Source organism: Schistocerca piceifrons, chromosome 8, assembly GCF_021461385.2.
Source record: "Schistocerca piceifrons isolate TAMUIC-IGC-003096 chromosome 8, iqSchPice1.1, whole genome shotgun sequence".
NCBI lineage: Eukaryota > Metazoa > Arthropoda > Insecta > Orthoptera > Acrididae > Schistocerca > Schistocerca piceifrons.
This window is the reverse complement of record NC_060145.1, coordinates 496,705,282-496,716,055: the sequence shown is the minus strand read 5'-3', so window position 1 is coordinate 496,716,055 and position 10,774 is coordinate 496,705,282. Positions and strand designations below refer to the sequence as shown.

The 10,774-nt window shown below is 38.7% G+C and overlaps 1 protein-coding gene across 4 annotated transcripts in view; it reads right to left on the bottom strand.

The window, feature by feature from the left end:
* Nucleotides 1–7,460: 7,460 nt before the first annotated feature.
* LOC124711434 (putative fatty acyl-CoA reductase CG8306) overlaps nt 7,461–10,774 on the bottom strand; it is a 173,227-nt gene continuing 169,913 nt past the window's right edge. For all 4 annotated transcript variants that reach the window (XM_047241503.1, XM_047241505.1, XM_047241502.1 and 1 more), the window contains exon 9: nt 7,461–7,930. In XM_047241503.1, coding sequence (XP_047097459.1) covers nt 7,792–7,930 — 139 coding nt within the window. In that variant the 3' untranslated portion in view covers nt 7,461–7,791. The remainder of the gene's footprint in view (nt 7,931–10,774) is intronic.

The window sequence follows — 10,774 nt, the reverse complement described above, 5'->3', positions numbered from 1 at the left end:
TTTAGAAAGTTGCCAAAGTTTATAGCTTGTGTTCTTGGTAGTAGTTTATGTGGAAATGAGTGAATTAAGTGAGTCAAGTGAGGATGAAGTTTGTAAAAGTATCAGTAAACCTAGCACAAAGAAGAGAAAAATCCCATGGAAGGGTAAGAGATGTGATGAAAAAACTTAAAGCGTATACTCACGAAACTGGGCCCGATTGTAGATGTAAAAGACTGCAGTGTTTTGATAGAGTTTGTGAAGATGAAAGAAAAAGATTAATTTCTCGTTTTAATAGTTTAGAATCTAATGATGCTCAGTACGCATACTTGGCTGGGCTTATCAATGTTTATGACGTAAAAATCGCAGACCAAGAAAGCCTGAAAATTACTCACATTTTAATGATAAGAGCTACACCTACAAAGTAAGAATAAAGGATGGTGATAATTTTATTGACACCCCTGTGTGTTATAAAGCATTTTTGTCTATTTTTGGTGTAACTTGGAAAAGGGTTCGAACTATTCAAATGAGTCTGAAAGAAACAGGTGGACCCCCAACAGACAAGAGAGGAAAGTATGACCACAAACATTGTAGAACCTCAGAAGAAGTTAAGCAAAGTGTCATTGATCACATTGCATCATTTAAGGGCCGTACCAGCCATTATAGTTTTGATAAAACTAAAAGAACATACTTGCCAGACACTTTAAATTTGAAAAAAAAAAAAAGTACACATTGTACAAGACAGGTAGGCCTAGTGGTAAGATTGTGTCCTATGAATATTATACACAGATATTTGTGCCTAAGTTTAACATAGCTTTCGGATATCCCAAAAGCGACACCTGCAGTGCATGTGACAGGTACCAAGCAGAAATGAAAGCTCTAAACCTCCAGCTGGAACAGACTAATGATCACAAGGAAAAAGCAAATATTTTAAGCAGCATTAAGACAAAACAATGTGAGAATGAACTACACTTGAGGAAAGCTAATATGTTTTACGACACAAAGAGAAAATGTAGGAAAATTTCAAGGAAAAGGGAGGATACTGAGGCACTTACCATTGATTTGCAAAAAAAATTTAAGCTTACTTAATTTGACTTCAAATGACGTTTACTACCGCTGTCAATTGTCATTGTATCTGTTCGATGTCCACAGCCTATCTATGGGAAATGCAACTTTTTTTGCTTACCCAGAAACAGGAGGAGGTAAAGGTGCAGACAAAATAATATCGATATAGCACTATTGTATCTTCACCATGTTACAGTCCAATGTCAAAAACTTGTACCTATTTTGCAATTCTTATATCGGACAGAACAAGAACTACACCACGTTTCGCTTCTGTCATTATGCGGTACAAATCCTAAAAAAAACTAGACTCCATAACAATCATATTACCTATTCACGGCCACTCTTACCCAGAATGCGATAGAGATATGGCCCTGATAAACGGCAAATTTCCCGCAGAGATACCAGAACAGTGGGTGAAATAAAGAATGCCAGAGTAAAGCCTTCGTCTTTCGCTGTGATTGAAGCTGACCAAAACCTTTTTAGAAAATGGACTGCTTTTTTGGAAAATCACTATCACAAGAAATGCCCATTTGCTACACGACCAAGTCGTGAAATAAAATTTTCAAAAGACCATTACAGGTTAGTTGAACACAGATCATCTTACACTGGATACTTTCTGATGTCACCGATCCTAACACAACACCAACTTACCAAGCTTTCAAGAGAGACAGAAAACCCTGGTGACAGTACGTCCTTCTCTTTACCACCAATTCTGCGTGAAGGTAAGAGAAAATGACTCAACACTTCAACTTTGCTTTCACATATCAATAATCTATAGACCTATAATGTGTTATAGAATAACACCTCACATCAATAGTGTAAGTAATGAAAACATATCAGTACAGGAAATATTTTTGGCGTTATTTCCAACAGATATTCAGTTAGGTTATTAGTTAAATTCATAATACGCTATGTAAGTAGGTAAGTTACTATTTTATGACAAAAACTACCAGCGGGTTCCCTTGTTTCTACATCTACATCTACATCCATACTCCGCAAGCCACCTGACGGTGTGTGGCGGAGGGTACCTTGAGTACCTCTATCGGTTCTCCCTTCTATTCCATTCTCGTATTGTTCGTGGAAAGAAGGATTGTCGGTATGCCTCTGTGTGGGCTCTAATCTCTCTGATTTTATCCTCATGGTCTCTTCGCGAGATATACGTAGGAGGGAGCAATATACTGCTTGACTCTTCGGTGCAGGTATGTTCTCAAAACTTTGACAAAAGCCCGAACCGAGCTACTGAGCGTCTCTCTTGCAGAGTCTTCCACTGCAGTTTACCTATCATCTCCGTAACGCTTTCGCGATTACTAAATGATCCTGTAACGAAGCGCGCTGCTCTCCGTTGGATCTTCTCTATATCTTCTATCAACCCTATCTGGTACGGATCCCACACTGCTGAGCACTATTCAAGCAGTGGGCGAACAAGCGTACTGTAACCTGCTTCCTTTGTTTTCGGATTGCATTTCCTTAGGATTCTTCCAATGAATCTCAGTCTGGCATCTGCTTTACCGACGATCAACATTATATGATCATTCCATTTTAAATCACTCCTAATGCGTACTCCCAGATAATTTATGGTATTAACTGCTTCCAGTTGCTGACCTGCTATTTTGTAGCTAAATGATAAAGGATCTATCTTTCTGTGTATTCGCAGCACATTACACTTGTCTACATTGAGATTCAATTGCCATTCTCTGCACCATGCGTCAATTCCCTGCAGATCCTCCTGCATATCAGTACAATTTTCCATTGTTACAACCTCTCGATACACCACAGCATCATCTGCAAAAAGCCTCAGTGAACTTCCGATGTCATCCACAAGTTCATTTATGTATATTGTGAATAGCAACGGTCCTATGACACTCCCCTGCGGCACACCTGAAATCACTCTTACTTCGGAAGACTTCTCTCCATTGAGAATGACATGCTGCGTCCTGTTATCTAGGAACTCCTCAATCCAATCACACAATTGGTCTGATAGTCCATATGCTCTTACTTTGTTCATTAAACGACTGTGGGGAACTGTATCGAACGCCTTGCTGAAGTCAAGAAACACGGCATCTACCTGTGAACCCGTATCTATGGCCCTCTGAGTCTCGTGGACAAATAGCGCGAGCTGAGTTTCACATGACCGTCTTTTTCGAAACCCATGCTGATTCCTACAGCATGTTTTAGCCCAAAAGTTTGCTTATCTTGAGATCTGATTAAACTAAAACCTGGAAAGTACCAAGACCTGCAGCACTTGAAGCAGTTTTGCAGTCCATCTGCTCAGAAGTACTATGAAGAGCTTCCTCATTGACAAAACATAAGTTGTATGTAACAGTATTAAAATAAAATCTATGTGGGCCTAATCTGTTAAAATCTAGAATATTATAAATTTTATAAAATAAACAGTAAACAGAATCTGTTTAGAGGTTACAAAATCCACTGAAGAAGCAGAGAAAGATGGTGGATTTTCATCGTTTTTACCAAGTTTTTTATGACTACCATCACTTTTACCATGTTTTTTTGTGTACCTGTTTAAGTTGTTAATTAATAAAGCACCTTAAAATTAAAAATGTGTTTATTGTATTACATTTATTACCTAAACAAATGGATATAGAACAATAAAAATGTTGTTGTGATAATTATACGGTGAATGTTTATGATATACAAGAGACTGGAGCAGAAAATTCGTCGCCCTGAAAAGTTACAAACAAGTGACTATTATCATTTTTGCATTGTGCTCTTCAAGTGTATCTGTCATCAAATCTACATATTAAAAGGTGCAGAACACAAAATTTAATATTGCCTTTGGATGTCCAGCAACAGACACATGCTCAAAATGCTTTCAGCTTGCCACCATCATAGGAAACGTAATGCTAAAAAGACAAATCTGAATACAGGGAAGACGGTCTACAATTGCCAGGAGGAGAAGGATGACATGGCCATATATCGTTTGACTAAAAAAAAACCACCAGGTAAATCTGTATAATTTCACAATTGTTATTGGCATTATTGGCAGTTTGAAGAGCACTATGCCTAGATCCAAAGTATCACGGCGCACTTGGACAGAGGACCAATGCTCTACAACTTTGAATGAAGTGATGTCTGGTATTTACAATGAACGCTGAATGCTAGATCTGCAAGGGATAAATTTCATAAGGCTTTTCACTGATGGATGCCAAGGCCAGGATCAAAAATTAATTTTGCTGACAATGTTGTCTAAATGGCTCTTCAGTGGTTCTCTTGTCAATACTGACATTTACTTTTCAGCAACTTGCCATTTATTTCTGTCTCCTGGCAGAGCTTGGACGAATTAAGAAAGAGCTGAAGAGAATGGACACCATTGTTCAACCAGCTGAGAACCATAACGTGTTCTCCAACCACGGAACTGTGAAGCTTATTTGTACTGACTAGGTCATATGTGACTGGAAAGCAAAAAAGTAAGACTCATGAAATCAATGCAGTCACTTCCCTTCAGAATTTCAAACTGTAAGAGATTTCTCATCAGGTGGAAAAGGGAAAACAATACTCGCATTAGAGGAGAGCAATTTTCTAGAAATAATGTAGGAGCGGAAGGCATGATTATAACGAAAAAAAAAAAAGACGTGACATGGTAAATCCTGCTGTATTACTCATTGGTGGAAATAAAGTGAAAAAAGAAGAGACTGAGGGTGTGGGTAAGCTTTTTCAAAGCCATTTTGGACAACACTGGCAAAGCCTAGACAACTGAAGTTTTTACAAAGGCATCATTACTACTATGGAAAGAGTTTCTGATGACATTGATGAATCACACTTCTGTGAAGGTAGCTGCCATGAAACAAGACTTTCTGTCTGATCACCATTATTGTGAGATTATGTGGGTTTGCAAACTATGTCATTTTGTACGTATCACAATGATTTAATTCCTCTTTTTCTCATCAGTATTTTGTATTTTCTGTTATGCTGTTCTAATATGTGACTGTGTAATAAATGTCATAATTGAAAATCTTTTGAGTCAGTCGGTCATGTACAACCCCTTACAAGGCAGACAACGTCAGAGAAGTCCAAAGAGTAAGTGTCATAAATGGACAATTCTGATGGAATAGTTTCAGAAACAGACGTGGCCACAAGTTGGCTTCAAAACTGGACAAGTCCATTTTATTTCCCTAAGTATCACCATACTATGAATCACAGGGGTTCAATTTTTCTATCTATTCATTAGCAAACTTAACAATAAAACAAAAGCCAGTAATGTTGAAAAATCTCACATCTTCAATGTCCTACATAGGTTTCATGCTTTTTCTCAACTTCAAACTGAATACACACATACAGTTTTGATAACAGATGTCTCATATTTAAAATCAAGCACTGGAAAGTTAACCACTGTTTTTCTATACATTTTACATAGCTTAAGGCTAAAATGGGAAAAAATACGCTCTCCCCCCTTGTTACAGCTTTCCTTATTACACTTTTAATCCCTTGGGTCTATATGACCCACGTGTATAGAAATTCAAGTGTACAATTTTCCCTCCTCCTATTGTCATCCAACTAGGAGCTGCCTTGTGTTTCTCACATACTGTGTCTTCTTGATAGAGATCTGTAGGCCTGCTTTAGCTGCTTGTTTCTATAGTCATGTGGTTTGTTTAACAACCAATTTTGTTTATTATATATAAATTAAAAAGCAGTCCACAAGATAGACCAACCAATTACTCTCAGCACAAGAAAATTAACAGTAGATTGCTTAGCATTTGCAGACAATCTAGCCATCTTAAGTCACAATGTTTCAACAGCCAAAAAACAGATTGAACTCCTGAAAGAAACTACGGAAAAAGTCGGCCTGCAAGTATCTTTTGTAAAGACGGAATATATGACTTGCAACAAACAAGCACCAAAATCCATGGAGACAAAATATGGCAAAATTAAATAAGTCCCACAATTTAAATATCTCGGTGAAATGATTCAGGAAAATGGAAAAGAAACAAAAGCCAACAAAGTCAGGTGCCAAAGGATGGAAACAGCTTATAGACTCACTCAAAATATCTACAATAAAAACTGTGTCTCCAAGCACACAAAACTACGACATTACAATACCGTCATAAAACCAGAATGCCTATACAGATCACATACACTAATTTTAAACAGGAAAACAGACATAGAACACATTCAGAAAAAGGAACGGAAGATCATATGAAAATTTTTAGGCCCAAACCTTGTAGATGAACAGTATCGGCTCAGAGGTAAACAGGAAATCAAACAATAATCTAATATTCACAGTGATATTAGAAAATGCAGATTAAGATACTATGGACACATCAAAAGAATGAATCCGGACAGACTTACAAAGCAAATAGTTGAATTCTATGAAAACATGAGTAAATCTAAAACAGACCCAATGAAATGGATTGGCAAAATCAAAACAGGTCTGAAACTAGCAGGAATTACACCAAAGGATATCCAAAACATGAAAATCTTCAGATCCAAAATTCACAAGTAGCAAGTTGACCAAGACCAGAACCAAAGAAGAAGACGGGAACAACGTGGTCTCAAGAAAAAAAAAGAAGCCCACAGCAAAAGAATGACAGAAGTATGCGCACAAAGAAAGGCAAATGCACGCCACTAAGTACTTTGCGTAGTCCTAATGGGCTCATTCACATATATATACAAATTAAAATTGGTGAGTGACTAGCTTCAGTAATTTACGAATCTGAATTTGTTACCCATTAAAACAACTCTACTGCTATCTACAATCTCCTCTTGTTGAAAATGCCAGTGGCATCATTCACATCAGCAAAAATCAGGTGGGACTGAGAAATGCACATGTTAAATTCTACAAGAAGGTAACACAGAAACTGAACAGTAACACACATCCATGTAGTGAAGCAAAACAGCAGCTTCTACTCCACAGTGTGGCCCACTTGGTTCTGCACGTGGCGCGAGCAGCTCCCCCCGTACCCACTTTTTTTCCATCAGCTCCTGCATATAGCTGAGGTCAATACCCTCAGATACTACACTTGACAGGAGAAGATTGCAGCCGTTAGGCAGTGCCTATCTGCAGTTGCATGCTACAGATCTCTCTCTCTCTCTCTCTCTCTCTCTCTCTCTCTCTCTCTCTCTCTCTCTCCCCCCCCCCCCCCCATCTTAATGTCATCCTTTGGCAAAGTGGAAAACTTAACACCTATATCCTGGGTTCTTTCTCAAATGAAAAAGAAAGATATAGAAAGAAATGATTATTAAAACAGATCCTGTCTGTCAACTACCTTAACCATCATAATTTCAAATCTATTTGTCGATTACTGGCGTTACCTTACTGCTTGCTGTACTGCATGGATCCAGAAGCAAAGTATTTTTCTGTGTGCATGTAAATACAGGAGTCAGCCACATTTTACTTATCTTGGAAAAAAAAATACACCCAAAAGTTTTCTTAAGCATATTTACTTACAAAAATTGGTACAAATCAATTACTGAGATAACCAGTAAAAATGTAGTTACAGAAATGTTTATTATCTGTATCTGTTAAAGGAAACATAATATAAAGCATTAACATTGTTCTGAATACCATCCATATAACAAAACTGTATTAGGAAATTCTTATTGCCTCCCTCACCTTGTTCCTATATTGCTGAAAGATAAAAACAGCCACAAACATGCCACCCCCTCCCCCCTCATCTCTCTCTCTCTCTCTCTCTCTCTCTCTCTCTCTCTCCGGCCATGTCCCCCAGATCTAAACTCTTCCTAATAACAAATCACTGCAGTGCACAGCAACAGCTCTCATGCTACGCAAATTATTTATAAGAAACTGAACAGGATGTACGCGATGATGACAGCCCAGCCCGTGCCGGCGAACGACGCGTTGAGCGCACTGGACACCGCCCACCACAGCAGGCCGTACAGCACTGCCTGCAGGGACAGGTGGGCCACCAGCAGGCTGCAAAGAAAACACCAGGCCTGTCACTTCCATGGTACAAAACAAGTAGCTCATTTTCTCAAGACTAAAATTTCATAGTGAAAAACTTGACAATATTAAAGGCAAAAAACAGTGCTAACTTCAGGACAGTTTACATCCACATCCATACTCAGCAAAGAACTATGTAGTGCATGGCAGATGTCACAAGCATGTGTTAAGGTTTCTTCCTGTTCCCATCACATATGGAGTGCAGAAAGAATGACTGCCTGAATTCATCTATGCGCATTGCAATGGGTCTTGTCTTTTCAGTCTGTAAAGGAGCAATACATAGGGGTCCGTGGCATATTCTTAAGAGTCCTCACTTGATACTGGTTCTTGAAATTTCGTAAGCAGGCTTTCACAGGACAGCTCACATTTATTTTTAAGCGTGTGCCGTTAAAATTTTTCAGCAGCTCTGTGACACACTCTTGTGGGTCAGACAGACATGTGGCCTTTAAAAATGTATGTTTTATTTTTCATTCACACTTCCACATCAATTTTTGTTGTGACTAGTGCTGATCACAATAGACCATCTTCACATGTATGAGGTTGTGTAAGCAACTAGTTGCATCTATATGGAATTACAGTTGTTCCGTATGGGTATGACGAGTTGCTTACACAACTACACAGATCTGAAGGTGATCAACTTTGAGCAATACTAGTCATAAGAACCCTACAATCAGGCCCTGAAGACCATACAATAGTTGACTGGATGCAGTACAGAGGGGCATGGGGTTAGCACACCACATGCTGGCTGTTGTCGGTGTTTCTACCTTGGAGTCACTGTGTGTCAATCGGATAGCTCCTCACTTGGCGTCACACGACTGAGTGAACCCCAGTCCAGTTCTCCCACCGAGGAAAAATGTCTGGCAGTACCACAAATCGAATCCGGGTCCACTTGGCTACACAGGCGAACGAAACTAATCAAACCACATAAAAATATCCAACTGTGACAGCAAAATAAATGATACATTCTAAATATCTAAATGGTTGCCGAGTCTCTCACGATGGTTATGTCAGACTGTTCCAGACTTGAGATCGTTCCTGCCATATGTTCAACATCTCGTGTTAGACCTGTTCATACAGGTTCCACACACACTTGAGTGTAAGCGTTCCTGAGTAAAAATTTGTTACACAGGATTCTGTTCATAGTGACATACAGCTCTCTTACAATGGTGGTATGTTTAGTGAAGCAGGAGATACTAGACATCTGAGGCTAAGGGCAGAAAAGGAAATCTCGCAAGAGGCACTTATTTGTGGCCTCCTTTATGATATGAATGCTATCTTAACAATTAGAATATGTCCACATTTACTGCACGAGATGATCAAACTTTTTTACTTCGCTTGACTTGATTCCCCACCACAATGTGCGATAATCTACATCGATACTCTGCAAATCACACTTCAGAGGGTGGCACAGGGTACATCAAACCACATTAACAATAATTCTCTATTATTCCACTCTTGAACAGTGTGCGGAAAAGACAAACACCTATATCTTTCCAAGCAAGCTCCGATTTTCCTTATTTTATTATGATGATCGTTTATCTCTATGTAGATTGGCGTCAACAAAATATTTTCGCATTCGGAGGAGAAAGTTAGTGATTGAAATTCCATGAGAAGATTCCACTGCAACAAAAAATGGCTTCATTTTAATACTGTCCATTCCAAATCTTGTATCAGTCCTTGACACACTCTCCCCTACTTCACGATAATACAAAATGTGCTCCTCTTCTCTGAACTTTCTCGATGTACTGCCTTAATCCTTTCTGGTAAGGATCCCAGACCGTGCAGCAGTACTCCAAAAAATGATGGACAAGCATAGTGTAAACAGGCTCTATAATAAATCTGTTACATTTTCTAAGTGTTCTGGAAATAAAACGCAGTCTTTGGTTTGCATTCCCCGCAACATTTTCTATGTGTTCGTTCCAATTTAAATTGTTCATAATTGTAGTTGCTAGATATTTAGTTGAATTTATGGCTTTTAGGTTAGACTGACTTACCGTGTAACCGAAGGTTAGTGGATTCCTTTTAGCATTCATGTGAATGATCTCTCACTTTTCATTATTTAAGGTCAATTGCCAAGTTTTGTACCATTCAGATATCTTTTCTAAATCATTTTGCAATTTGTTTTGCATCAACTCAATACAGCCACAAACTATATTTTTAACTCAAAGGCTGGTAATTAAATGAGGCATTATTTACCAAATTCAGGTTTCTCACAATTATGCCACAGTACAGCTACTGACTTATGCCACTTACTTCACACTCTCACTTAGTGTCAACAGCAGCAGCTAGCCAGTAAAAGCAAGACGCAGAAACAATCTTTACATCTTACATCCATCCATCCATCCATCCATCCATCCATCCATCCATCCATCCATCCATCCATCCATCCATCCATCCATCAGTAAGTAAGTAAGTAAGTAAGTACTGTTTGACAAGGCATCCAGCACACTATAGCATATGTTTCCAATAGGATTTCTCAAGGGTTGGGGCAGTTAATGACAATCTGCAAATGCCCAAACCCCAGTTAGAAATGACGCATTACAGCTCATACAGTATTCTGGTTGTAACAAAGAAAATAACTGATTTTTGACAATATAATGTAATTTGATAGATAAAAAAACTACTCACCAAGTGGCTGCAGGCAAATACACATATAAAAAAAGATTTCACATTTGCATGATTTTGCAGCCAGTGGCTCCTTCTTCTGACAGAAGGTTGACGGGGAAGGAAGAGTGATGAAGGAAAAGGACTGGAGATGTTTCGGAAAAGAAGTAGAGTACGGGTAAGTCACCCAGAACCCCAGATCAGGTAAGACAT